A 27989-nucleotide genomic window follows, 5' to 3' on the forward strand; every position below is an offset into this window, starting at 1 on the left:
TCATTTTATTAGAACTTAATAACCGATCTGCGGAATTTCGCTTGTTGTGGATAAATTGCCCTCTCGATAGTGTCGGAAAATTCGGCCGCTTTTGGGAGTCGGGAAGATCCGAGAGTTGCATTGCATGGCATTCAGGGCAGGGCAGTATGCTTTTCCGATGGGCATTTTTGCTCGGGCGATCCTTGCCTGACTCCTGGATTGACATTTCCTCAGGAGAAAACCTCGTCCTGGTGGTCCTCGGCTCATACGGACCGAGGGATAACTATATCGCAATGTGTTTTCTTTGGGATTCTCATATGAATAGCGAAAGGTATGAGATTCCATCGGATGGGCTGTGATGAAGGACGGTGGCCCACAACCTCTTCCAGTTTTGCGAACGGTGAGTGGTTCAATTCTCAGGGAGTGGTACCGTCGGAACTTGTCGCTTGAGCGCTAGGCTGTCAGACCATTCGGAGTCTAGTGGCCTCGATGCGCCCTGAATCGTTTAAGCGACGAGGGGTAGTCCGTCGCATTGACCCGGTCCAGGGCTGACCGTCGAATCATGGTTAGAGAATCCCAAACACAGATGTCCCAGTCGTTGCCCAGTTTTACTTTGTCTTTGGCGGGTAAATCATCTCTCAAAGTTGGTGGGTTGGTTATGAGCTGAGGCAGGGCCAAGACCAGCTATACAAACCATGACTCCACAATATTGAATGGGGAAGGATACCTCCGAGGTCTGAATGAAGCGGAATATTTGTGGTTAAAAGAACAAGACCAATAGAATGGGATTGAGCGTCCCTTTTAATACAATGCTCGTGGCACTTTCTTCAAGCATTAATTGCCGGGTTTCGTTTTCGCCGTCGGGGGGACCTGCAGTAGTTTGGACCGCGCAACAGTAAATGTCCGAGGAGACACCGCTTCAAACAACCCGGGATCCAAAAGCCTTTATTCACGGTTGAAGAAAAGTCTGTTTACCTCCTCACCCCGCGGCGAAGAGTGCCAACAGAGCTCAGCGGGGAGGGCGCCGTTCCCAAACGATCTCCCACGCGGGGAAGGGCAAACTTGTTGTGGAGAGTGGGTAGGGGCAGGTTCTGTCAATGTTGTGTCGGCTTCGACAGCAACCCTAGACTTTCTTAATCGGAGTGAATCGATACCGAACGTGTCAGGGTTGGCATTCGGCAGTTGTCATCTTCGCGGAGAGAAGCTGGTGACTCCTCCCTGGAGAGTTTGTGATGTTTAGATCTAACCGGATCTGGCACGGATGTGTCGGGCACGAGATTCTACCCAAGAAGGCATAGCGTACACCTGACACACGGGCTCTCCGCCGTCTACCTCTTGATCCAGAAGACTACCAGAACAGAGGAGGGGACATTCGTCACGATGCTCGAATGACTGGCTCAAAATGCGGAGCTATCCACTGGCCGAATGGCCGCCGTAGGCAGTTAAAGCCGTTCTGTTTTCCTGGACTCCAATCGGTGGCCTCTTCTACCTCTCTAGTCCCAATTCATTGCCTCTACCACAAACGAAAGCAAATATGGCAGAGTACGCACAACACATTCTATCCACTGGATGGAGCTTCAAAGACAGTGATGATCAGTCTCCCGATTCCTGGCTACCCGTCTCTACCGTCCCTTCTGTGGTGCAGCAGGACTTACAGGCAAACGGCAAGTGCGTAGTTCTTCATAGCGGATGTCCACTTCTCAATTACTAATGATATCATTACATTGTGTAGATTGGAAGACCCTTTTGTTGGCTTCAACGAATTGGGCGCAAGATGGGTTAATGAGAAATCGTGGACTTACCGGAATGTTTTCCAAAAGCCAACTGCTCCTGCCGGATCATCAATCTTCTTGGCCTTTGATGGTCTAGACACGTTTGCCAAAGTCAAAATTGACGGTCATGTCGTTCTGGAGAGCGACAACATGTTCATTGCCAACCGCGTGGATATCACGAAAGCGATAGATGCGGAAGGTGAACATACACTTGAGATCGATTTCGATTGTGCATTGCTCCGTGCTCGGGAGCGGCGAAAGCAGCATCCGGAACATAAATGGGTCGGTTTCAATGGAGATCCTGCAAGATTGAGTGTCAGAAAGGCACAGTATCATTGGGGCTGGGACTGGGGCCCATTCCTGATGACGGCAGGTATCTGGAAAGAAGTGCGACTTGAAGTATATTCTGCTAGAGTATCAGATCTCTGGACGGAAGTGGAGCTGGCCGGGGATCATGCGAAGGCGCGTATTGCAGTTTTTGCAGAGATTGAAGCCGGCAGTCCCGACGCTTCACACCAGGCTACTTTTACGCTTAGCCTCAAAGGACAGGATATTGCAAAGGAGGTGGTGTCTCCAGAGAACAATGTCGCCAAAACGACTTTCGAAGTACAAAATCCTTCTCTTTGGTGGCCTAATGGATATGGAGACCAGACTCTGTATGAAATTTCTGTGTCTTTGGAGAAGGAACACGACCAACTCCACCAGGTTTCGAAGAAGTTCGGGGTTCGAACTGCGGAGGTAATTCAACAACCAGATAAGCACGGCAAATCTTTCTTTTTTCGCATAAACGGCGTGGATATTTTCTGCGGTGGTTCTTGCTGGATTCCGGCCGATAGCCTTTTGACCAACATCACTCCAGATCGCTACCGAAAATGGATTGAGTTGATGGCCGTTGGTCATCAAGTGATGATTCGGTACGTTGGTTCTACTTACGGGGGCGCAGTTGGAATAACCTGACTTTCTTAGTGTATGGGGCGGTGGTATATACGAAGACGAGAGCTTCTACCAAGCCTGTGACGAGGTTGGCGTGATGGTGTGGCAGGACTTTATGTTCGGCTGCGGTAACTATCCCACATGGCCTGAGATACTTGAATCGATTGAGAAAGAAGCCGAATACAACCTGAAGAGACTACGACACCATCCTTCTATTGTCATCTGGGTTGGCAACAACGAGGATTACCAGGTACAGGAACAACAGGGGCTTACCTACAATTACGAAGACAAGGATCCACAAAGCTGGCTCAAAACCGACTTCCCGGCTCGCTATATCTACGAGCACATTTTACCGAACGTTGTCAAGAAAATAATTCCGTCAACGTTTTATCATCCGGGCAGCCCTTGGGGCGATGGGAAAATCTCCTCCGATCCAACAGTTGGTGACATGCACCAGTGGAACGGTGAGTATTGTTGCAGCCTATAACTGAGCTCTAAACTAATAAATGCACTTAGTTTGGCACGGGACGCAAGAGAAGTACCAAATTTTTGATACTCTTGGAGGACGCTTCAACAGCGAATTCGGGATGGAGGGATTCCCTCACATGTCCACTATCGACCAATTTGTCGAAAATGAAGCCGATAAATACCCTCAGTCACACGTGTTGGACTTCCACAACAAGGCAGATGGCCACGAGCGAAGAATAGCTACCTATCTCGTCGAGAACTTGCGAACAGCAACAGACCTAGAGGTGTGTATTCCCACCCTTGATAAACACTGCATATTGTTAACGTGCATAGACCTACGTCTACCTCACTCAAGTAGTTCAAGCAGAAACTATGATGTTTGGATACAGAGGATGGCGCCGGCAGTGGGGAGATGAAAGACACTGTGGGGGTGCTTTACTCTGGCAGTTGAATGACTGCTGGCCCACGATCTCTTGGGCCATTGTGGACTACTTCCTACGCCCCAAGCCCGCGTTCTACGCAGTGAGCCGTGTGTTGAAGCCAGTGGCCATTGGCGTACGCCGAGAGCACCATGACTGGAGTGTATCTCATGCCCAGCCGCCAAAAACCGGCAATTATGAGCTCTGGGTTGTCAGTAGCTTGCCGAAAGAGCTGGTCGGAAAGGTCGAATTGAGGTTCATCTCAATCAAGACAGGACTTGAAATCCGCAACGCAATCGTTCATGATAATGTTGTGATTGTTCCCAATGGCACTACTAACATCTTGGACGGCGTAATCGACTACGTGGCTGACGAGCCACATGTTCTCGCCGCCAGAGTGTGGGTTGATGGCGAGCTTGTTGCACGAGATGTTGATTGGCCACAACCATTCAAGTATCTTGATCTCTCCGAACGCGGACTAGAAATTACCAGGATTTCCAAGACCGAAGACGAGCAGAGACTTGAACTGAGCGCCAGGAAGCCGGTAAAATGTTTGGTCTTTGAGGAGCGGGACAATGTCCGGGTCAGCGACAGCGCTATCGACATTGTCCCCGGTGACGACCAGGTGGTTACTATCAAGGGTCTGAAGCCGGGGGATGCACCACTCAAGTACAAATTCCTTGGACAGTAGCCGCTTAAAGCTAGTGCATTCTTAATTATATCCCCATAAATACTACGGAGCTCCAACACTTATCGTGATCTGATCTAGGTCTTAACTTATCAGATAACATTCCAAATCGGGTTAAGCCCCGCGAATGACATCTCCCCAGAATAACTTCTCTTCTGTTCTATTTCGACCAGCTTTGCACATGGATACCAACACTGTGAATTCTGCGACTGGAACCAAGCGCTCGTGGGAAGGTATACCCCTCCGCAACGACGCCACACAATCAAAGTCAACCGCAGCAACAATGGTGGAATCCACACCCAATATCCTCTCGATGTTCGAGGGCTTCCGCGATGAACTAGACCAGCACCACGATCGCCGAGAGCGACTGATCAAGATAAGCCGTGATATCACAGCTCTTAGCAAGAAGATGTGCGATTCCAATTCTATCTAGACCCCGCCACATCTCTCCTGGCAAGCTAACACGATCCACACCGACAGCATCTTCTCCCTCCAACGGTTAGCCCACCCCAGCAGCACCATCGCAAGGAAACAAAATACTAACTACAGGCGGCGGACCCCAGTGTCCGAACCGCTAATGCGCCGATACCTCCTAATATCCAGAAAGACACCCAATCCCGTTTCACGCAAATCAACGACCTCTTTCTCTCCGCCGTCCCCGAAATCAAGGGCCTAAACAACTACCGCTACCTCCGGCAACTCAGCTCTGGAATCCAGGAGTTCACTGAAGCTCTCTCCTTCAAACACTATCTAGAAACCCAAACCATAATCACGCGACAAGAAGTCGTGTCACATCTGCCGCCCGAGATTCCAGTTACGGAGGACGACTATGTGATGGGATTATTCGATCTGACAGGCGAGCTTATGCGCTTCGCTGTTACATCGCTTTCTGCGGGGAGTCATACCGGCGAGGAGGATGAGAGCTCGACTGGCCAACGTCTCCCGAAATTATTCCCCGCGCAGGCCGGTGTCGTGCGTGACCTGCGCGAAATTCGGGCCGAGTTCGAGGGTGTTAGTATCCCGCGCCGGCACGAGTATAACATGCTCCGAGAGTTCGGGAAGAAATCTGAGATCATGCGGAATAGCGTGGAGAAGGTCGAGCGTGCGGCGTATGGGATTTTGGTGAGAGGTAGTGAGAGGCCAGCGGGGTGGAAGCCGGATTTGTCTGGACCTGTTGAGATGGATGTTTATTGATCCTCTCTCCCTTCTCACCTTCTCTCTCCCATCTCGCTTCCTTGTCAGTAGCAAAAGGTGCAAAGTTTACGGCATGGCATGAACTATGATAATGTATGAGGTACCGGGATAGGTACATTTAGTGTTTCAAATATGTTTGAAAAAAAATCATCACGACGAAAGAATGAAACCCATAAAGCCATTCAGTCAGGTCAGTTTCAGACACTGATTCATTACTCCATGTCAACCAGCTTCCCAGCTGTGTCGTCCCAGCAGCCGAAGTATGGACCGGTCCATCGCAGAATTAACGCCTCATATCCCAAGCCTCCTTGATTCTGTCAATCATGAAAGCATATCTTTCTTACTCTCGGTAGACCCCGATCTAACAGTTTACTGATCAAGCGGCGCGTTCTCTTCAGCGGGGAGGATGTGACCTGCAGAACCCAATCCAGTTAGTATATAGATAGTACTTTACCACATAATAATGCCAGAGCATATGCAGAGATAGAGGAAGAAAACCCACGCTCAACCAACTCATCCCTCTCAGGGCGATGCTCCAGGTTCTTTTTCAGGTTATCCGACGCCCGCTGGCGATCGAGCTTTTGCTGCATAGCTTGGATGGACCTAAGGAGCCAAAGCAGAAACAAGCATTGTTAGCTCAAAAGATGTTCTCCACTCAGTCGACTTCGCTAAGAAATGTAGATCGGATAGAGACCACGTCTGTGTAAATATACGGGACGGGGCAGGATAAAACGTACGGAGCGACATTAGTGTCTAGCAGGATATGCCTGTCCTTGAGATCCTGGGGGTCGGGGCGGGTAAGAAGGTGCTTTTCGAGGGAGTCACGGCGTTCGAGTGGGGAGGTTGCCAGGGAGGTGGTATCGACGGCTGCGGGGGTGGAGGTTGGCTCGGTGGACATTGTAGCTGGATGGAGTGTGTATAAGATCGAAGTATCTGACAGGCTTTGTACTGTTTAAGTATAATGTGGATGGATACTGGTGGAAGAGAAGCAGGGTAGGGTCTCAGTATATATAGAGGTCGCACAGATCGTGAGACTAGTGGATGTCATCGCATGCTCCAGTGAAGCGTCTGGTTGTCGCGGCGATGAGGGGAAGGGTGGTCGAGTCAAGTGATTGGACTGTTCCACGGGATCATCGCGGGGTTGACGTTGACCCTGCTTGTTCCTCACAAAGCAACGCCGGATTAGGAATAATAATAGGTACGGTTGTATTCAGGGAAAAAAAGATCTAATGTATTCAACTTGTAGGAGCTAACTGACATCGTTTCTCAGTCTGTGATGTCGACAAAATCAACGCGGACAATAAAGAGGGACGGCATCACTTGTCTGCAGGTGTGCTGGTAACTAAGGTAAGAGTAGCATGTTGAATAGCCTAGCTCTTGAAAAGCATGCTGCTGCTCTGCGACACGGGAATTCCGGTGTCACAGAAGATGAAACAGCAGCCCCGATTCCTCCATGATTAACGGAAATTAAAGGAGTAAAGGCATGAGATGATATGAGCGATCAGAGGGACGCAAAGTGGGACGCCCAGACCAGGCCTGAACTGAAGCCGAACCCATCGGGGTCGTATCACAATGCTCGCTGAATCCTGGATTTGATGACTCGTTTTCCGGGTTCCGCTTCCATACTGTAGTCATCCGCCCAAAGCCCATTTGTCTCACCCATAACGGAAACTGACAGAGAACCTAAGTCCGGGATAGAGCAGATTACAGCCGTTTTTCTGCTTCTTAGAGCAACCAATTGGTCTATCGCGATGTTGTATTGATGTTCGGTCCGCCGCAGCACAAGCGTCAACGGACTTGCATTGTGCGATCAAGGAACCCAGAGCTTGCCACGGCCACGGCTGCCACCGCGGTTTTGGCCACGCGCCGCACCGCGCCGATTGTTGGTATTGTTCCGCGAGGCACCTGCCATGCCACGTGAGGCGCCGGCCTGGGTGCTCAAATCAACTGTCGCTTGTTGTTTCGGGGTCACACCCAGCGACCGACTAAATGAGTTAGGATCGATCGGTTGAGTGGGTATCTCAATCGTGCTTTCCACAGGCGGCGCGGCAGTTTTGGCCGGCGCAGAAGCTTTGCGGTTGCCGCCTCCGCGAGAACCACCACTTCTCGATGTGCCCTTGCCACGACCGCGAGGCACGAAAACTAGTTCGTCCTCGTCGCTCTCTTCTTCGTAGGAAAGCAAGGATTTGGGTTCGGTGCTCTGGGTTTTTTCAACGTATTTGCATCGGTTTTTATATTCCCTTTCTTCGTATTGGATGGAAGTTCGCAGCTGATGAATGTTTTTGACGCCGATCCCAAATTTCTGGGCCCAGCGTTGGGTGGGAAGATCGTTGCTGATCAGAATGGGTGTTTTTGCAGCATTTGACGCATCGGGGCTCTCATGTAGTCTCCATAGAAGTGCGCTAAGCAAAGGCCGCAGAGCAGGCGGCACAACAGGAATCATAGATCCGGAAGCGGTGCGGCGATGTCCTTTCTCCTTGTAATCCCTGGATTCCTCGCCGTTCGTAGTATGATTATTAGAACACTCTGGGCTTGTTCGAGAGCTCCTGGAAGATGGCGGCGAGGCAGGGGCGCTGTGGGTACCCGTGGAGGTGAGCGAAAGGGCATCCGAATCCTTCTTAAAGTTCAATTTGCTCAGAAGCATTTGCGACAAATCGCTGGTAGCGGTGTTGCTCTTCCTATGGTCGCAATCCTTCTCATCTCGCTTCTCCTGCAGTGTCGGATCTTCCGCTGAAATGGCCCCATTGGCTGCCTCTGGTTCGTCTTCAAACTCCGGTAAGAAAAACTTCTCTGCCTCGCTCCAATTTTCATACTGCTCCATCGGTCCTTGTAAAATAATTCTTTCGGATACAACGTTGTCTTTTCCGGACGTTACGCGGTCAAGAAAGCGCACTGCTTCTCGAGCGTTGATAGCAACCTGCGACCCGGTTTTCTTCAGCACATGAAGGCGCTCGAGGGCTGCAAGCAGTGTGAGTGAGTGGAATATGCGGTGGGCGAAGGTTCAGTCCGAGGGACCTTACTGTAAAGAGGGACGATAAGAGTGATAGCCCCGTTCGTCGCCCATTTTTTGATCTCGCTGATATTCGTAGTTAGTGCCGTCTCATCCACGGCACAGTGGAAGACCTTGCGTCCCGCCGACATTGTGGTTCTCGATAAGGATAAGTCGGCAACGCAAGCGATTGTATAATCGTTCAACGCCGCTGTAGGCGCAAACGGTCCTACTCCGAATAGCCTGTTCTAGAAACTGCGACTACGCCGCAGTGTTAACTGAAGTCTGAAGGAGGTTGTGGATCGATGTCGGCGGAGAGATCAGGGAATGTGGGGGTAACGGGTTGAGCGTTTAAGAAGCATCAACGGCCATGCCCAAGGGCGAACACAAAGCCAGTTGCAGGAAACTCACAGTCGGATCCTAGTTCATAAAGAGTTGTCATCGGCAGCATCTTGTGGTCTTGTATGGCTGACGTAGTGCGGCGGAGGTAATAGAAGAGTGAAAGCCACCAAGGTGTTGTCGGATCAACTCGCGGGCCTTGCTGCACCCTTACTAAGCACCATGTTACTGGGTCTGTGAAGTTCTTTGGTGAAACCATCCTGTAACGGTATCTAATAGTTTAATAAATGATGAATATTGCTCCTCAAATAAATCTATTGGGTTATTTGTGATTACACTCTATGAGAATAAAAAATAATGACGCAGTCCACTGTCCGTTTGCTATGGAGACAATCATTCATCTGCCTTCCAATAAGCACCAAGTCAGATAGGCATTCAGTGTAAAGGGCCGAGGAACGAGACATATCAGCGCTGCTGTTTGTCTGAATTAATTGGTTTTCTTGATTAATCCATCGGCGGGCTTCACACGCTGCGCCCATTCCCTGATATCGTAGTAAGTATTTGAACACAGCTCCACGGGTGTAGACAACTTACGTCCAGCTTCCATCGTATACTCTATGAATACCGGGATCACCGAATTCGGCCAGGCCCAACGCTGCCTCGATGATTGTTGCTGTTACGCCGGTACCGCAAGAGCTGATAATGGATTTGGTCTCGTCCAATCCACGCGATTCGAATACTTTTCGTAGCTCATCCGGCGCAAGGTAGGTCTTCGTCTCAGGATCCAGTAGCTCTTGGAATGGCAGACTTGTAGATCCAGGGATATGCCCAGAAGATAGGCCCGGGCGCGGTTCAGGGTCGGTTCCCGCCCAGCGGCCTGGGGATCGTGCGTCCAGAATTTCCACCTCTTTTGCACCCTCCTTGCGATGCTCCTTTGCAATTTCTTTCAACTCAAGGTACGGAATGACGAGCTTCGAGTCGTAAGTGGGGACAGGGTAGCTGGACTTTTCGGGTTTCTGAGGCTCCCCAGTCTCTGTTGGGTAGTTACCGCGCACCCACAGCCGGTAGTTGTTAAGAATATGGACTTTGGGGTGTCCAAACACTCTCAGGGTCCAGCCGACACGGGGAGCACTGAAGATTCCAAGTTCCTCTGTATCATAGACTACTACCTCATCGTCACGTCGGATTCCCAGTTCACTCATCGCATCGGCAAACGCCTCTGCGGTGGGAAGCATATGCGGGTAAGGGGACTCGGTGTCCTTGATCACATCCAAATCAAAGAAACGAGCTTGTGGCACACGATTTTTACGGAAAACATCAATTCCTGTGCGACCCTCAGGATCGTTGGGCATGAACCAAGCCGCACATAGGGGAATTACGCGAGGCGATGTCGAGATCTTCGTGGATGGATTCTTCTTCAGCGCTTCCGACAATTCATTCGGAGAGACGAGGTATGAAGAAAATGAAACCTGGCGAGTCTGCGCTTGATGCCGTATTTGCCGCGACATCACCGTTGTTGGTCGTATGAAACGGGTCGGTGAGGGGAAAGAGCTGCGGATCGCTGCGAATGCCATGGTTATTGGGGTGTGGAGGGGAAATGGCTAGTATTTACATTCCTGGTTTGTGGGTCGATAGAAATTGGAGATGATAAATGCAGCACGAGCAGGGGGTAAGCTCTGCGGACTGGATCAGAGGAAAGAGCGCCTTGTGGTGATGTTGGAGAGTTGACAGTAGGTAATGACTGACGATGCGGAGTCGGCGGCTTCTCCGAATCTGCGCCATGTGAGCGTCTGACAATTACCCTGGAAACTGCTCTTTCTTATCGCCGCTCCACCGATCTCCCTCTCTTCGTGCCGAAAGCAACAATTTCACGCCACCAATCGTGAGCACTCTGCAGTCATGAAAGTTACTCTAAAAGAATGGAACGCGGTCGCAGCCTGGCGCTGGGATATGCCCGAAGATGAAGTCTGTGGTATCTGTCGCGTCCAGTTCGATGGCACTTGCCCGACCTGCAAATTTCCCGGAGACGACTGCTCATTGCGTAAGAAACCCTCATTATGAGCAAAGCTGGTCCGATTCTAACTCTGCCCACCAGTGCTTGGGAAGTGCGGCCACTCCTTCCATATGGTATGACTACGGAATCCTCTCACCCTCACATAGGCTGATGCCTTCTCTTCCCAAATAGCATTGTCTCATGACTTGGATTCAACAAGAATCTTCCAAGGGACTTTGTCCCATGTGCCGACAGAGTAAGTACTGCGCTGCAGCTCCCATTGACCTTGCTAAAACATGAGCTAGAATTTGAATGGAAACAAAATGACGAATGATGAACAAGCGCTAAGTAGTTGGAGTGGATACGGCGTCGGAGTTGCAATTGTTATGATACCCTCTGTTTTCACTAGGTCTTATCGTCTAAATAATAATTTACAAGGGAGACGGTTCATCTTCCTTTTGGTTTGTACTCGCATTCACTATATATATTTTTCCTCCACAACAGGACCAACAAATCCCGTGCCTGACATACCTAGTCACCTGACCCTATCGATAAGAGCTTCTCCTCATCCGGCCCTGAAGCCCAACCGTTTCAACATTAGTCACACCTTCAACAATGAAGCTTTTATAACCATGTAGTCACGACCATCGGCAATGTCTCTTCCAAAATCAACTTCATCACCCCCACTTTCGTCCCCCTCCTCCAAGAATTCTCTTCGACGACCCCCCTCTCGACCCCATAGCATCGACCAAGTCGTGCAGACAAATGATATTACAGACGAACATTCAAGCCAGCACGTCGACCAGCTTCCTGAAGGACAGGATGAACCAACGCGCCACGAACCGCCATCTCCAGCTCGAATCCTATCCCAGCCGTTTTTCACCTTGATCGAGGACACCCACACCTCGGAATATTATCACCCAACAGTCCACTACATCTTCTCCGACGACGACACAGACATTGTGACAGAAGCTGCCCTACGCTCCCTCGAGTCAGAGCAAGACAGCCCGGCAAATTCAAAATTGAAGGGCAAGTCAAAAGCGTCACACCAACATCCAAGAGACCCAGAGGCGGAAAGAGCGTACGAGGATGGAAGCCCGACCAGAAACCAACGTTTGCTTCCGGACCCGATCCCCGGCGTTCGAGAAAACTATATTATCCTAGATATCGACCGTATTCCCGATGCCCATGGGGATGACTGCCCTGCCGGAACGTCACAGGAAGGGCGAGGCCAAGAGCAGACGGCCGCGCCCTCGCAACTGAAAAACATTAACCCGCCACATAGTCAGCAAGACCAACCTCTTTCCTCTGGCAAACTCACAATAAATTCTGCGCACAGCTTATCACCCTCCTGGCAGGTACTGGGCTCGCAACTTCTTCCAGCCCCGACATTTGAGAATAATGCGCCTGGCGAGAAGCCGGCGAACGGCGGACTTATGCTCCAGATCCAAGGCACCTCGGGCTTGCCTGCTGGTACGCTCGGTAGGGATAAAGAACGGGGAAATCAGCGACTGGAGGATATGATGGATCAATTCGCGAGGAGGCTGGATGAGCTGAAGCTGGTTATTGAGAGTGGAGAGCGGGGTATGCGCGCTGGAGCTTTCCAGGGTGCAAGTCCGCTTGAACGACTCGAAACTCAAACCACCCAAGATTTAACTTCCGGAGCAGGGACTGATGAAGTCCTTGAAGAACCTGTGCCTTAAGATCAGTGACAGAGTGTAGGGGTGTGTTTATACCAAGGCAGTAGTTTACTCAACCTAATTCTGGCTTTTTAATGATACAAAGGACATACACTATGGTCCTGGAAAGCAGCTACTGATAGGTAAGCAACCACAAAAATAGGTTGGAATCTCAAGCGTCGAAACGTAAAACCTTATGATAATAATAAAAAGGCTATCTGAAGAATGTCAAAGCCTCTTTAGAAGCAAAATGAGAAAGGATACAGCTCCAAAATATGGCACGCAAGACAAGGCAAACACAAGCTGAGTAGAAATCAAATCCTTGAATAACCAGATGACCGGTGTGATCTATTAAGCAAAAAAGGCCGATGCTTGCTCCCGTTGTTCCGAAACTCCTAAACCTTGATAAAAGCAAAAGGGTATAAGAATATATGCAGCCAGAAAGCATAGTTATCTCCAAACACGAATATTGATCAGGGTGAAGGTCGACCTCTCAGCCTACGACCAGCGGAAACCCCAGGAGGTGGTACGTTCTCTCTCCCTTCCATCATCCCAGCCATTCTCCTAGCAATCATCTTGTTTGGTAGCTTGGTTTCAACGGCGGTTGAATTTGAGCGGCGTCTTTTTGATGGCGGAGGATCAACGCCGTCTGTTTCAACCGCGGTGCTCGGACTGGTAATCAGTGGCCCGTCCTTGTCTGTAGAAGAATTGTCCTCTGGATCATACGCGAGCGGTCTTGCGGCGACGTTTGCATCGACTTCCCTAAGTCCTGTGTTGGAAGGATTGACGTTGGTCATGGATGGCACTTGAGTTCCTACCTCGTCCTCTGCGTCGTTGTACACGAAACCTTTTGACGGAGAACCTCCCGATGTACTGCCAGACGGGGACAGCCCATCCTCGTCATTATTAAATGGCAGAAGTTTCATCTCCTTGGTATTTCTCAGTCGGGACTTTAAAGCCTCATGCGACTCTGTGCTCGGCAAGTCCGAAGGGTAATCATACTTTCGTTTCTTCGGGGTGACTCCAGTAGCGACATATTCCTCGAAAGAACGATTCAAGATGGCAGCAGAGAGGTCCGAAAGTGGCTTTCGGACATCGTCAGATAGGGGAGCGATCGATCCCTCCAGAGATGCATGATGTTGTGTTGCTTCTTCCTGAAACTGATTCATTCGGTCACTCAAGCCGTCAACCTTCCCTTGAATAGAAGAGTACGATCCGCGTACATTGGACGCCATCATATCCAAAGTAGTAATGTGGGCATCGCGATAACGACCGTTCTGAGATCGTGCCTTGGCCACAAAATCGTCCAGAGCTTCCATTTGTCTTCCCATATCTTCCATCTGGGCGTCTACGATTCGGACTGTCTCCTTGTGAACCGACTCGGTTGTCTTCTGAATAGCCGAATTGCGCTGATCAAAGGCCTACACACTTAGCGAGAGAACGCGTGTTATTTAGGGTTAGAAACTTACCTCCCAATCGTTGTGTAGCCTTGCTTTCACATCATCCTTCGAGGCATTGACGTCCTTGGCAAATTGTTCAGACTTGAAGACCCATTCATCGACCTGGCGATCATGATGCGCTGTGGCATGCTCTAACGTCTCCCCTGATGACGAAATATCCGTGCGAGCCGTATCAATTTTTGTTTTGAGTCGGCCAAATTGCTTCTGTCGGGACTCCTCAACTAGTGCCTTGATTTGAGACATTAGGACATCCCGCTCAGCCTCCGCCGCAACCTGCTCCTCTTCAAGGGCCTGGGCGAGATGGGAAGAAGCTTTGTGGGTACTCTCGATATTTTCGCGGTTCGCAGTTTGGAGTTCGACCCTTAGCCTGTCCATCTCATTCCTCTGTTCGGCAATGTGCGCATTCATTGTCTCGAAGACCGACTTCAGGTCCCTTCCAAGACTACTGTAGGATGTATGGAGCTGCAAAGATCAGAAAAGAACGATCAAGTTAACAATGGCAAGGCCGTGGTTCTTACCTGAGCGTGAAATTCGGCGAACTCGCTAATAACTTCTTTAGATATCCGAGCTGCAGCGGCGGACAGGCCGTTGAGTCCCTCTCCCACTTTGGATTTAACTTCCTCCCGCAAGTCCTTGATCTCCTCAAGTACATTGTTCATGTCATCATGAGCGCCAGATGTTTCGGACTTCGCATTGTTGTACGCGTTGTCCAGAGATTGTGTATAACCAGAGAGGTCGTGTCGAGAGTCCTCGATTTGGGAAAGTTCGTTTGCAATGAAATCGTTGATCTTGGTGGAGGTGGTTGCCAGGAGCTTCGAGTGTTCTGTTTGAATTGTTTCAACACGCTGGTCAATTCGGTTTGTCACATCAGAGACCTCGGTTGATGAAATTTGCCATATTTCCGTGTTAGTAGAGTCCATGTCTGCTTTGCGGTCTAGCTTCGCATGTAGGCCGCTGATGTCCTGGACAGTTTGGCCCAAGGTTGATATTAACCCTTTTCCGAGATCATGAAGCTGGTGCTCTGTCTCCTGATGCGCATTCCGCAACATCTCTTCTTCCTCCAACTGTTCCTTAGTGTTTTGCAACACAATATCTGTCTGCTGTAGAACATCGTTTGTTGAGCACAGGGCCGCCAGTGTGTCATCGTTGTCTTTCTTCAAGTCGTTAAATTTGCTTGTCAGTGTAAAAAGCTCTTGAACCTTGTGGCGGAGGCTAGACTCCATCGATTCGATCTTTGCCCGTTGCTCTTCATTGATGATCTTTCGCGAATCATTCTCCATGGTCATTTCTTCATATGACTCCACGGACATGTAAACGCCGTTCCGATGTCGCGTCGCGATCAACTCAGCCTTCAACTTTTCAATTTCGGAGGTGAATTCGCGAAGAAGCGTCTTTTTAGGCATGGTCGAGTTTATTTGGGGCTTGTTCCGGATATTCTTGGCCCTGAAAGCATAATCAAGCGTAGAGATGGTCTCCTCGAGATTATTCCTAGCAGGCGAGATCGTCGCAATAATGCATGTTTTTGTTCGTCCGCCGAGTGAGTCTTGCAGTAAGCGTGTGAGCTTGGACTCTCTGACATCATTTTAGTACCAAACCTTTAATTGACGACAGCGAAGACATACCTGTACGGAATATGTGGGCTCTTGTCAACAAGGGCGTTGATCACTCGACCAAGAGTAAGTAAACTCTTATTGATCAAACCAGCCTCGGCCGCACGCTTATTTTCAGCACCGCTCCGCCCGATGTTTTCACTACCAGCGAGATCGACAAGGTTCAACTTCCCGGGACATACGTACTCCTCTCCTGACTCTGTCGTTCGCTTTGTATTTACCGTTATAGTAAAAACAGTGTGACTCCGAGAACTCAGATCATTGCACTTTGTCGCAGCAACTTGGCGCTTATAACTCCCTTGCTGAAGGAGCTTGATACCCGACGTCGCAGAATCAATGTAAGTTTCCTCCATACCCTGGACTAGGGTACTCATGTGGCCCTTTTTCTCGTTTTCATAAATCTTCAATTTTGGGTTGTCCTCCGCAGACAGTAGGTCCCGAAGCTCTTCGTTGTAAAGTTCGATGAAAGAGCATTTTACGGTGCTTTCTGTCTCCGCTAATTTGCCGAATAAAGAATAGAGGACGCGTGGAATGATTCCGGCGTTGTCAGATAAGATCCCTAGAGTATCTGTCATATCTCCAGACATAGTGTACGTCTTGCCGGTTCCGGTCTGCCCGTACGCAAATATGGTGCAGTTATAACCAGCAAGCATCTATAGCCTAGTTAGCATTCTGTTGCTGCTCGACTTGAAGACGCAGGAATCCCACCTCGGTGACGATCGGCAAGACAGAGTCCTCATATACTGTGACTTGGTCCGCTGCAGCAGAGAAAACCTTATCGAACGTATAGGTTTTGTTTGATACCGCATTTGGGCCCATGGACAACTCCACAGTTTTCCCTTTGACACCTTCGGTCTGAAGAGCCACCCCGCTGTTCTCCTTAACCTCCCGTTCATTACGACCGCGGCATCGTACAACAACGTGGATACTGGTGTCTTCGTTGATTTCGCGTTCGATGTCCCTTTCCTTTCGCTTGGCACTGATGCTCGCAGGCTCGGTTGGTGACTTCAACCCGCGCAGACGACTAGCTGCGGGGGCTTTCGTGGAAATAGCTGGAGATGGCGCTGAGGCTTGACGCTCTGGCGCTACAGAACCTGCCCGTCGAGTAGGCTGGCGCGTTGTGGTTCGCCTTGTCGGAAGGCCGGAGGTAGGCCGCTGAGGGCCGGCCATATTGGCAATTAAAGATGGTCGCAAGCGATGGGGAAAACAGAAATAAAGAGTTATAGGAGGCGATAAAACCAAATAAAATAAATATGCGCCTAATTGCGACAAGGAGTTTTTTAGAAAGTGGTTGAGTCGCTCGATGGTTGTCGGCAGAGTTGGTTGTGTTGTTCCGCCTTGGAGCCAAAACAGGAAAACGTAAACAAACCGGGCATCGCAGCCGATTCTGTCATGTGACCAATATCCCCAGTCATTCCCTCCGCTCACATGATTCGGTCCCTCATCGCCATCTGACCAAGCTGGAGTACACGGCGGTCTTTAACTTGAGAGTTTCCAGCTGAATATTTTGCTACTGCCCATCTATACCTTGACCCATATACACCCGAAGACAGTAACTCTTGAAAACATAATACTACATACCTTTTGTCTCCCGAGGTGGTCCTCCACCTACTAATCTATCTAGCTATCTAGCTATCTTTTGAGCTCCCTCGTACCCCTCACGGCATGGTTGTGCCTTGCAGCTTACCATGAGTGCCCCTAAAGCATCACCACAGTCGCAGATTTATCCGGGCAAGGGCCTCGGTTTTATCAGCATGTTTATCCCTTCCCACTTTCCCAACTCCGACTAATATTTAACAGCGCTCGGCGCCTCCCTCCATAACGTCCTAAGTCGTGTGAAAGCCCACCCTCAGACGTACCCTGCGATCGACATAGCGTACTCCGCATCAGATCCCATACAGCATCCTGTTACCCTCCAACTTCCCTCAAATGGTCTGCGCTTGAGATTTGACGGCCCAGATCAAAGGTTGCGTCTGATAGAGGTGCTGGATTTCTCGAAGACTGCGCTGGCTTATAAGAATCAAGAGGTGCTAAAGGGAGTCGCCAAATCCCAAGAGCATTCAGCTTCTCCGCAGGGTCCGAGTTTCCGCCATGTTTACAATCGGCTCTTCGGTCCTTCGTATCCCGGAGAATATGTACGGCCAACTCCACCGTCTCCGTACGGCACGTATGTGCTTTCGTACCCAGGGGTTGCATTCTCATTCCCTCTACAAGACTCAGCTTGGTCAGAACAATGCGACTTCGTAGCTTTGCTTTCATCTTCAGCTGCTTTGCCAGCGACCTCGATGTCGATTTTCCAGGGCTCGTCATGGCCAGACGCCCGAGCTAAGTTGTTCACGCAGCAGCCACAATACCCAAGGTCTCCCGCTGTCGCCGGAAGGAACAAAGAATTTGTTCCAGATGAGATTGAGGAATTTATAATCCTAGGAGCGGGTAAAATCGAGGTCACTCGGAGGTCTACATCGCCGACATACGTCAGTTTATCGCAAACTACACCACAGGATTTGATCGCAGAGTTTGGGCCTCCGGACGCAATTTATCGTAAGAATGATCGCAGAATTTCGATCCATCGTGCCGCGGGCGGCCATGGTGGTGATGGTATTTTGCATATGAGCCCGTCTTCAACTAGAGGCATCGAAGTTAACGACACAGATCAATCGTCAAATAACAGCGTGAGCGATGATTCGGATGATGGCCTTGAGCAAACTAATGCCCTGGACCCCTCTTCTCTACCATCAGAATGTTTCTTCAACTACTTCCATCATGGATTTGATGCGTTTATATCCCACCCGACCACATCTGGTCCTGCATTTCCAAGTTCTGGCCTAGATGACCCTAGTCCCCCGTCCCCTTCATCTCAGCTTGTCGTGACCAAGATTGTTATACACGGGAATGTTCCTGGGTCTTATCCCTTCAATCGGTATCGTCGAAGCCGGTGGAAGATCGAATCAAAAACCTCGACATCACTTGGCTCTTCGGAGACACGCTATGATGAGATTTCGAGACGACTGAGAGAGGTGTGGAAGGACTCATACGCAAACGCGTCGGAAGAGCGAGCTCTGGAACGACCAATGGTGTTAAATAGAGGATGGGGAGACAGTCCAGAAAGCAGCGTGGAGTTCCTTGGAGGGTGGGAAGAGAGTACAGGGAAAGGCCAGAGGACAGGGCAGGGTGGACACGATGGAGGCTTGGGTAATACAGAGCTCTTTGGATTTCCCGGTCTCCTATTCGAGGTCATGAAGAATGGGGCAGTAAGCTGTTTAACGATATATTGACACGATGTACCAAGTAGCGATGTAATTAGATATCATTTCACACCAGCTGCACTTAAGCCTTTTTCTGCTTTGTAGTATGTAAAGCCGGATGTGGACTGTTCTCTGGTTTTGCTTCTAGGACAGGACAAAGCCGGGTGGGTCTGCGCTGCCAAGCCGTATTATTTTTGGAGTTTCCGATCTGCATCGCAGTCCTTCCTCCGACTTCAACCCCGAACAATTTCACGGAATTGCTCTCCCCTAGAGCGTGACATGCTTCAGCAATAGCATGGCGGAAGTGCCGCGGAAGCTGGCGCGGTCATGGTCGTCGACCTTAAAGCTGCCAAAGTCGACGTTCCCGGCACGCGTGACTCCAGCCGACCAGACGAAGTACCTAAAACGATGCACCGACGACCTCTACGCGTGGCAACGCCATGAAAGACCTGCCGATCGGCCCTTTGTCCTGCACGATGGCCCTCCGTATGCGAATGGTGATCTGCACGTCGGTCATGCTCTCAACAAAATCCTGAAGGACATAATCTGCCGGGTACAACTCGGGCTGGGAAAGAGGGTGCGGTTCGTACCTGGTTGGGATTGTCACGGGCTACCGATTGAGCTGAAGGCCCTGGAGGCACGGAAGGATGTTCGTGATGAAGAGGGCTTTGTTAAGGCTGCGGTTACAAGAAAAATTGCTCGAAATCTTGCGGACCGGACGGTGAAAAAGCAGATGAATGGGTTTCGGGGCTATGCGGTCATGGCGGATTGGGAGAATCACTGGAAGACCATGGACAAGGGGTTTGAAAAAAGACAACTGGGGATTTTCCGCGAAATGGTGGAGAAAGGTCTTATTTATCGGAGGTTCAAACCGGTCTACTGGTCACCCTCGACAGGTACGGCGCTGGCGGAAGCAGAGCTGGAGTATAAAGAGGACCATGTCTCTACGGCTGCATATGTGAAATTTCCACTCGCAAAGGTACCTTCATATCTGGAGCAGAATCCGCTGCTGAGAGGCAAGACTATCAGTGCTGTTATTTGGACAACGACCCCATGGACCCTCCCCGCCAACGCTGCCATCGCAATTCACCCATCGTTGGAATACGCAATTGTCGAATCGGCGACTCACGGCCATCTTCTAATTGCGCAATCACGATTAGAAGCCCTCGAATGCCTTTTGAAAGAAGACCTCTCCCTTATTATGCCAGGGATCGTTGGCTCGGACCTTGCGGACCAAACCATGTACCAATCGCTTTTCAAAAGGGCGGACGCCGAAGCACAGCCACTTATCGCCGCGGACTTTGTAACTGCAGATTCCGGAACCGGACTTGTTCACTGCGCCCCAGGGCATGGTATGGAAGATTACGAGGCCTGTCTTGCTCGCGGTATTCCTGCGTTTGCCCCGGTTGACGATTACGGAAAATTTACTGACGTCGCAATGCCGAACAATTCTAAGCAATTGAGCGGCAAAAGTGTCTTGGACGAGGGCAACGTGGCTGTGCTCGAATTTATCAAGTCGCAGGGACGACTTCTCTCTGAACACCGCTACGAACACAAATATCCTTACGATTGGAGATCAAAACAACCCATAATTATCCGGGCTACTGAGCAGTGGTTTGCCGATGTGGCTGATATTCAGGCTAGCGCGCTAAAGGCTCTTCGAGATGTGGAATTCGTCCCAGCGTCTGGGCAGACGCGGCTTGAGAACTTTGTTAAGAATAGAAGCGAATGGTGTATTTCTCGTCAACGTGCCTGGGGTGTACCTATCCCTGCTATCTACCATGAGGGTACAGGCAATGCCATTCTTACGAAGGACAGCGTCTCGCATATCATGAATGTCATTGATGAGCGTGGAATTGATGCGTGGTGGACAGACGATGCCAATGACCCCGCCTGGATTCCACCTACCTTGAGAGAAACATCCGGCCCTGGCTATAGGCGTGGAACCGACACCATGGACGTATGGTTTGACAGTGGCACTAGTTGGGCAGAAGTGGAAACCCCATATGGCGACCACGGCCACCCTGCAGACGTTTATCTGGAGGGTAGCGATCAACACCGGGGTTGGTTTCAGTCTGGACTGCTCACCTTCGTCGCACACCAGCTTGCTTCCAACCAAACCAGCACTCCCCTGGCGCCATTCAAGACTCTGATCACTCATGGGTTCACGCTTGATGAAGAGGGCAGGAAAATGAGCAAGTCCATTGGTAATGTCATCCTTCCACAAACCATCATGGACGGGACCTTACTACCACCCCTCAAACAGAAAAAAGGCAAAGGGAAGAAACAACCAGAGAATCAGCAACCCGTGTACGATTCTTTGGGTCCAGATGCCCTTCGACTATGGGCCGCCGGCAGTGATTACACTCGAGATGTTATCATCGGCAAGCAAGTTCTGCAAACAGTCCACACCAGCCTGCACAAGTACCGTGTCACCTTCAAGCTTCTTCTTGGTGCCCTTTCAGACTTCTCCCCGGCGACCATGGCCCCATACGACCAACTACTACTCGTGGATCGTATCGCTCTCCTGCATCTCTCGGAAATGACTCTGGCGGCTCGAGCTGCCTGTGAGAAATTCGAGTTCTACAAGGCCACCAATGCGGTCAACCGATGGGCCAACATTGAGTTCTCTGCTTTCTACATGGAAGCCATCAAGGATCGCTTATATACCTACGCGGAAAATAGCCCTAGCAGACGAGCTGCCCAAACGACGTTATTCCACATCTTTAACCACATGCAGGAAGTTCTGGCCCCCATCACTCCGCTGCTTGTGGAGGAAACCTTTGAACACACCCCGAAAGCAATACAGGCTGAAACCGGGCATCCTCTAAGGCGTATCGCCACGGAGCCAGCCTCAGAATGGCAGAAGTCCTCGCTAGGTGGAGACTATCAGGGGATCGTCGCAGTCCACTCCGCTATCAAGGCTATGCTGGAAAAGGCAAGGGGTCAGAAGCAAACCGGCTCGTCCTTGCAGTCCTTCGTGCACATACAGCTCCCGGCTACGAATGCACCATCCGCGCTTGAGCAGAATCCAGACGAACTGGCTGATATTTTTGTCGTCTCTTCGGTCACAGTTGGTGGCACTGATGAAACCATCCCAGAGGCAATAACGAGCGCTGAATGGCACTATAGCGAGGTGTATGAGCTCCCAAATGGAGGAAAAGGCATGGTGTATGTCTATAGCCCACAGGCAGCAAAATGTCCTCGCTGCTGGCGGTATGTGATCCCGAAAGAGGAGGCCGCGGACGACAAGGCGTGCGGTCGCTGTGAAGACGTGGTCCAGGAACTTGACGCAACCTCATGAGCGGATTTATCCTTGATTTTGACCTTTAGACTTGTACAATAACAAACTCTACACTGTAATATTATAAATAGAATTTACATATTCCGCTAAGAACACCCCAACCGACTCATGTAACTCCTTGCCATGCATATTACTGTCGTCATGTGTGGCGATGTGGAAAACCTGCTACACAACCCCGCCAAGGCTTCCTTTCTCGATGACCAACAATTCCTCCGCGACACTCTGCACGACTCACCTGATTTGCATATTCTCTGCATTCATCTGCGGAATCAAGCTCCTGGTTTCAACCAATCCCCGGCAATGAAACGGCCAATACCTCAGCTCGCTCCGGCTAGCTCAGGATTCAATGACGACAACATCGAGTCAGTATGACGATAAACTTGTGAGACCGCCGGTACCATGCCACTCCTGATGCCAGCGATCAGCGAATGGCGTATCTTGCTTCAGATCGGCCCGGGCAATCCTCGATCCACTTAAATCGAGAACATCACCATTTCCGTTGCTACTGAGCGCCTATAAATCACATCGTGCCCAGGGTCATTCTACGAATTGTGTGGACGAACCGTTATTGCTATTGCCAGCCAGCCAGTATATAACTGCAAGATCATCTTAAAATGATGGAGGAGATACTCAAGAAGACAGTCACTGTCACGCATACTTTGACACAAACACAGACCATCACTGATGGCCTTCCTTTTCCAGAACCTACCACGACTACGACATCGTCGGTAGCACCCATTCCGACTGTGATTCCAGGCGGGCATCCAACATTCCAGAATATTGACACAGCTGGGAAGCGGACGTTATGGTACGGTGGACTACTCCCGATTATTCGGACAGTTGACTCATGCTGGGGTGTGATAGGGTTGTCACAGTGCTTATGGCGCTTTCGTCTCTTGTATTCTACGTCCTCAGCAACCGCGTACAGCTAGTGAGTCGCAGTTCGTACCAAAACCATCTGCTACATATACTGACCCCTCCAGCCGAAACGCGTGATACACTATCTCATCTCCGTCTCGACTACTGTTTCATTCCTTATCTATCTCGCGCTTGCTACCGGCCAAGGCATAAACTGGAAGCACGACACACTTAAGCACAACCACAAGCATGTTCCCAACATCGACCAGCACGTCCTCCGCCAGGTTCTCTGGCTGCGCTACGTCAACTGGTTCATCACGGATCCCCTGATCCTTACCAGTTTGACGCTCGTCTCCGGCCTTCCCGGCGCATCACTTTTCGCAGCCATTTCCGCAGACTACGTCATGGTCGCTTCCGGTATCTTTGGCACTTATGCCGGCCATGCCGCGCGCCAGTGGGTCTGGTTTACCATCAGCGCAATTGCGTTCATCACGGTGGTCTATCACATTGGCATCAAGGGAACCAGAGCCGCGAGCAACAGAGATACGCACACCCGACGTCTCTTCTCAGCCATCGCGAGCGTGGCGCTCATCGCGAAGGCACTGTATCCAATGTACGGGTTTATTCGCATCCACTAACTTTGCAAGTACTGTGCTGACTTGATACCTTAGTACCCTCGCCGCAGGCCCTCTTTCCCTCAAAATGAACCTTACCGGGGAGACAGTATTGTTCGCTATCCACGACATCGTTATCCAGGGAATCCTCGGCTACTGGCTTGTTATCGCCAACGATGCCGCTACTGGAACGTAAGAAATACGCAGACCCATACTTTGTAACGCATACTTTGTAACGGAGACTTACTAACTGACGAAATTAGCAACCTTTATGTCGACGGCTTCTGGTCTAGTGGACTTGGTAATGAAGGAGCAATCCGTATCAACGAGGAAGAGGGCGCTTAAGCCTGTCATAGGATAATTCATAGGTAACTATTCGGGGCTATTCTGCACTCGACTAGTCAAGGGTAGATTCTTTAACATGAAGGTAAGGATATGTGAGAGCATTGGTTGGAAGTAGGAGGGAGAAAGGCAAAATGTCAATTTCAAACGTGGTAATGGAAAGAAGATGGGAGAAGGATGACTTGGAACGGTCTATATGGAATGTTGTTTCATGATATTAGCCAGTACATGATGCACCTAATAATGCGGAATGCCAAAAACGTGAGACTTGATCGAGTTTCCAGTAGAATGAATAAGTATCCAACAATTTATTTATACCGTAACGTCCTAACTGGTCTTGAACTATCTAGTAATATAGATCTAATCTACCCAAGCATCACCCATCGCCGCCTAAACTCAACCCCTGATACCAATTCTTCCATTCCTAACATCAACTTCCCCTCTATTATGAGTATCGTGCATATTACCCCGGTAGTCCAACTCAGCCTTCTGCGAGCAAGCTTAAGGTGCTAGCGCCTCGATACTTGGTTGTACTGTCCTATAGTCGTGGGCTTTTCTGCGGGGATGAGGTCAGGGGCAGGAAACAGAAAAGCAAAAAGAAAGACTGACAAGCGCAAGAGTTGACTTTGCATCTCTGGTTTATTCCCACTCGTAACGATGCAACAGTCAGCAATCATCACTACCTCAGAGCGACGGTCGACCTATCCCAGGCCCAGAATTGAACCAACTCTCTAAACATTGAGCTACCTGGCCTTTTGAGCAATACGTATATACCACCGGAAATCCATATGGATGGTTTTGAGGTGGTTGAGAGCTGTTCCCAGGGCTGTGAGGGCGATTTGTGAACAGAGGTCGGGTCAAGCCCTCTGATTGGTCGGCCAACGTCACTATTCACAACCACCACCACAACACATCCAAACAGAAGCCAGGGCACAAAAAAGGAACGCAAAAACTGAGTCAAAGTGAAGATCAAGGAAAACATCCACTTTGTTTCCTCGGTATCAAGCTCGTGCACCCCCCAGTGGAGCGCCCTCTTGGCCACGGTGAGCCGAAACCACTGCTCTACCATCGAGCTACCTACCTGGCATTTCCTACCTGGCATTTCTGTGTTACTACTTGGTCCCTACTGGAAGACTATGAGGCATCCAACGGCTTTGTATGTAATATTGGTAAATTGTCAATAATTTGGGGCGTGTGTATGTACATGTCCAAGTAGGCCTATCTCTATCTCAAGACGGTAATCGAGCCAACAACAACATGGCGTCAAGACCCGAATGATTAAAAGAGGAACATGGAAACAAAAGAAGAAGCAAAAAAGGGAAGAATTTCTCCAGAACAAGACTTGAACTTGCGACCTCTGACCTTTCTCATGAGAGCCCAACCCGGATGTGATTCACAAGAAGACTAGGTAAACAACTCAAGAGAAATCCAGTGCTCTTTCACCTGAGCTACCTGGGTCCTTCCGTGTGAAATGAGCTCTGGAGAAGAGTGCTTTAAGGATAAAAAAGCGTAAATGCTTGATGTCTGATTGGCTGGCTTTGCTGTGTCCCTCCGCTCCCCTCCTACAGCCATCATTATGGATGCTTTACGCTTTATATTGGAGTTTTAACGAACAAACTTGCCATAAAAACCAGTATAATAACAAAATACCACCCCTAATAGATAATATTAAGATATATTGAAGGCGACAGTCCAAAAAAATAGAATAAATTTGTCGATCTGAACAAGTGTAGCCCAATATGTGAGTGATCCCAGCCGCCCCTCGAGCAGTGAATTTCCGCCAGCAAGGCCAAAAAAAAAAAAGAGATAGGAAAAAGGGGGACGGAACAAGAGTCGAACTTGCAACCTTTGTACTAGGCCGCCTTGAGCCTTCCATTAAACGTCCGTGAAGGGACCCTACAAGAAGGCATACACTGGCTGCCGCTCCAACGTTCTGCCATTTGAACTACCCGCCCATTTGTGTTACAGTAAAGACCTCTCGGAATATTATTACCTTGGTAGTTTGATAAAACAATTTGAGTATAGAATCGGAAATAAGAAGAGCTACGCCCGACTGCAGCTTTTCAGGCTTACTATCCCAACTTGTCTTACGGATCTTGGTGAGTACGGATGTATATACATCACCATCTAGGATCAACTCTCTGAGCACCAAGATGCTAAATATTTGATGTGAAGTGCCAGCTGGGCTGTGCAGAGCTATATGTATATATAGAGTTCGAGAAGCTGATATTGTTAAATTAGTTTCGTACTCTGCGTCGGTCGTTAGATTGCGCCTCGAGAGTGCCCTACAAGTTTACATATGGAAAATAGCAGAAGTAATTGTTACTATGACATACTATCCAGCGGTCAATATGCGGCAATTACTTTATCAAAAATATCAAGCCGTAACAAAGCAAGATTAACACGGAAATCATGATGGATCAGCGTGGAGGAATTGCACCAATTGTACGAACGAGAGCGAAATTGGGCTACTTCATGTCCGCGTGCCCTTTACTCCCTCATACCCAAGTTCAGCTGCTCATCAGAAAAGAGCTCTGCTGCTTCTTGGTTCCAGTAGTCCGTCGAGGACATGCGCTTTCTCTCCGCTTCCAGCTTCGCGATTCGCACTTCGGTAATATGTGCAAATGATTTCAGGTCCTTCATGATAGAACGCAGTTAGTTGGGATTATTACATGAAGTGGGGGATACGGGCCAGGGAAGGCACTCGCCATCGAATGCCGATCTTGCAAGCGGCGAGTCGCTGCTAAGAAGGGACTTTTTCGGGGTGACTGGAGCGTGCGTCTGGTTTTCAGCGCTCGCCTCGCGCTCTTTGCGTTTTTTGGTCAGGAAGGGGGGGGGGGGTTCCATCGATACTGAATGTAGGGTCCTGAGATTCTTTGGCCATGACCTTGCGAAGACCACCATGGGCTACAACCTGACTTGTTCTATTGGTTAGCTGCGGTACACATGGATAGTAAACCGAACTGTGTCTATACTTACGCGGTAATTCTAGAACCCCAAGGCTGTCCATCTTGGTCTTCAAATGCCTGTCGATGAGTGCACTTATTTCCCTTGTGACGATGGATGCAATTCGAACATGCGTATGAAGATATGGATCGCCCTTTGTACACTGAAAAGACGACGCAGGTATCCCAGGTTCCCCCGCGTGCGCATTGCTCGCAAGGGACTACAGCTTCTCCGCGACGATGCAGCTCTGCTGCTATGCGTTCGGCGTTGGATCTCAGTTCTTTGGCTTTTAGATCTGACCAGTCGAGCCCTCTAACGCTTTCCAGAAGGGAGACTATCTGGGATTGAGTAGAGCCCAGGCTTCCAATTGGTGTATCTATTTTCCAGATATGATTAGCCTGCTGCTGAAAACATAAAGTGAAGTTAAAGCCAAACCCTTCACAACATTCTCAGCAGCACTCTTTGCTTGGAGGCTCACGGCGAACCACAGAGTTATCTTCCGGTCTTCGAGTTAATCCGTAGAATTGAAAAAGGGAAGACATGCTGAATGAGGGAGCATCTGGTGCTGATATAGAATAGGAGATATTGTTGATGGCACTGGCTGAAAACCGCAAATGAAGGTAGAGAGGGTTTCTAGAAACCTGGAGGAGCGGGGATTGAATTCAAAACGAACGGCCACTTTAACAGCTGCACGATTCTCTCACTTCCGCACTCATTCACAATCAGCCAAAAGGTTTTCCAAGGTTTTCTATCCCCTCAAAAGTTCTGTCGGATTGAATTACTTAAACCTTATCTTTACTTGGTCAAGTGCTTCTCAGAGCCAGTCATTTAACACTGTGATATGGAAGACTACCCTAGCCGCGGAATTTGAATCCCACTCAACTTCCAGCGTTGGAAGAAAGACATCTCTTCTACTGCTTCGACTTTCACATCTCAGTTAGCTGAAAACGACCGAACGGCCCTTATTTACCTTGATAGCTGTGATAAACAACCCAAGACCCTCTGTGCGTACAAACACATTCAGCTCGAAATTTGAAAGTCGAAACGAAAGGGGCCGGTTTACTGAACAGCGACCTTTATGCTTTCGGATTGTAGCATGCTGAAGAAGGGCCACCATTTTAATTACCTTAGCGACTGGCCCCCCATTTGGAGGTGGA

At 49.7% G+C, this 27989-nt stretch overlaps 9 protein-coding genes across 9 annotated transcripts; 6 read left to right on the top strand and 3 right to left on the bottom strand.

Moving 5' to 3' along the window:
* Window positions 1–1513: 1513 nt before the first annotated feature.
* ASPSYDRAFT_88129 (beta-mannosidase) lies at window positions 1514–4262 on the top strand (the record flags this gene model as incomplete). Its single annotated transcript, XM_040851970.1, has 5 exons — window positions 1514–1647; window positions 1712–2665; window positions 2718–3148; window positions 3201–3436; window positions 3486–4262. The coding sequence occupies 5 exons, from the start codon at window positions 1514–1516 to the stop codon at window positions 4260–4262; spliced, it is 2532 nt and encodes an 843-aa protein (XP_040705398.1).
* A 178-nt stretch (window positions 4263–4440) lies between these two features.
* Window positions 4441–5600, top strand: ASPSYDRAFT_43499 (translin family protein; the record flags this gene model as incomplete). The annotated part of the gene is made up of 3 exons (XM_040846669.1): window positions 4441–4670; window positions 4740–4757; window positions 4823–5600. The coding sequence occupies 3 exons, from the start codon at window positions 4441–4443 to the stop codon at window positions 5451–5453; spliced, it is 879 nt and encodes a 292-aa protein (XP_040705399.1). The 3' UTR covers window positions 5454–5600.
* Window positions 5601–5822: 222 nt separating this feature from the next.
* ASPSYDRAFT_88131 (RPEL repeat-containing protein) lies at window positions 5823–6351 on the bottom strand (the record flags this gene model as incomplete). Its single annotated transcript, XM_040851971.1, has 3 exons — window positions 5823–5866; window positions 5956–6056; window positions 6191–6351. The coding sequence occupies 3 exons, from the start codon at window positions 6349–6351 to the stop codon at window positions 5823–5825; spliced, it is 306 nt and encodes a 101-aa protein (XP_040705400.1).
* Window positions 6352–7263: 912 nt separating this feature from the next.
* Window positions 7264–10355, bottom strand: ASPSYDRAFT_56831 (sulfurtransferase; the record flags this gene model as incomplete). The annotated part of the gene is made up of 4 exons (XM_040849277.1): window positions 7264–7786; window positions 7871–8411; window positions 8916–8983; window positions 9376–10355. 4 exons carry the CDS (start codon window positions 10353–10355, stop codon window positions 7264–7266), a joined length of 2112 nt encoding a protein of 703 aa, XP_040705401.1.
* A 325-nt stretch (window positions 10356–10680) lies between these two features.
* On the top strand, window positions 10681–12477 carry ASPSYDRAFT_56832 (uncharacterized protein; the record flags this gene model as incomplete). The annotated part of the gene is made up of 4 exons (XM_040849278.1): window positions 10681–10822; window positions 10877–10908; window positions 11413–12358; window positions 12425–12477. 4 exons carry the CDS (start codon window positions 10681–10683, stop codon window positions 12475–12477), a joined length of 1173 nt encoding a protein of 390 aa, XP_040705402.1.
* Window positions 12478–12926: 449 nt separating this feature from the next.
* Window positions 12927–16693, bottom strand: ASPSYDRAFT_146901 (putative kinesin family protein (BimC); the record flags this gene model as incomplete). The annotated part of the gene is made up of 5 exons (XM_040841662.1): window positions 12927–13874; window positions 13923–14375; window positions 14432–15485; window positions 15536–16176; window positions 16232–16693. 5 exons carry the CDS (start codon window positions 16691–16693, stop codon window positions 12927–12929), a joined length of 3558 nt encoding a protein of 1185 aa, XP_040705403.1.
* A 518-nt stretch (window positions 16694–17211) lies between these two features.
* ASPSYDRAFT_56834 (uncharacterized protein) lies at window positions 17212–22072 on the top strand (the record flags this gene model as incomplete). Its single annotated transcript, XM_040849279.1, has 3 exons — window positions 17212–17275; window positions 17324–18774; window positions 19040–22072. The coding sequence occupies 3 exons, from the start codon at window positions 17212–17214 to the stop codon at window positions 22070–22072; spliced, it is 4548 nt and encodes a 1515-aa protein (XP_040705404.1).
* Window positions 22073–22686: 614 nt separating this feature from the next.
* On the top strand, window positions 22687–24152 carry ASPSYDRAFT_174721 (opsin family protein; the record flags this gene model as incomplete). Its single annotated transcript, XM_040843450.1, has 5 exons — window positions 22687–22880; window positions 22937–23003; window positions 23056–23543; window positions 23602–23736; window positions 23808–24152. The coding sequence occupies 5 exons, from the start codon at window positions 22687–22689 to the stop codon at window positions 23887–23889; spliced, it is 966 nt and encodes a 321-aa protein (XP_040705405.1). The 3' UTR covers window positions 23890–24152.
* A 1233-nt stretch (window positions 24153–25385) lies between these two features.
* Window positions 25386–25832, top strand: ASPSYDRAFT_43510 (uncharacterized protein; the record flags this gene model as incomplete). Its single annotated transcript, XM_040846671.1, has 1 exon — window positions 25386–25832. A coding segment is annotated over exon 1 (152 nt), but the record flags the coding sequence as incomplete, so codon positions are not given.
* Between the last annotated feature and the right edge of the window lie 2157 nt (window positions 25833–27989).

Source organism: Aspergillus sydowii, assembly GCF_001890705.1.
Source record: "Aspergillus sydowii CBS 593.65 unplaced genomic scaffold ASPSYscaffold_3, whole genome shotgun sequence".
Classification (NCBI taxonomy): Eukaryota; Fungi; Ascomycota; class Eurotiomycetes; order Eurotiales; family Aspergillaceae; genus Aspergillus; species Aspergillus sydowii.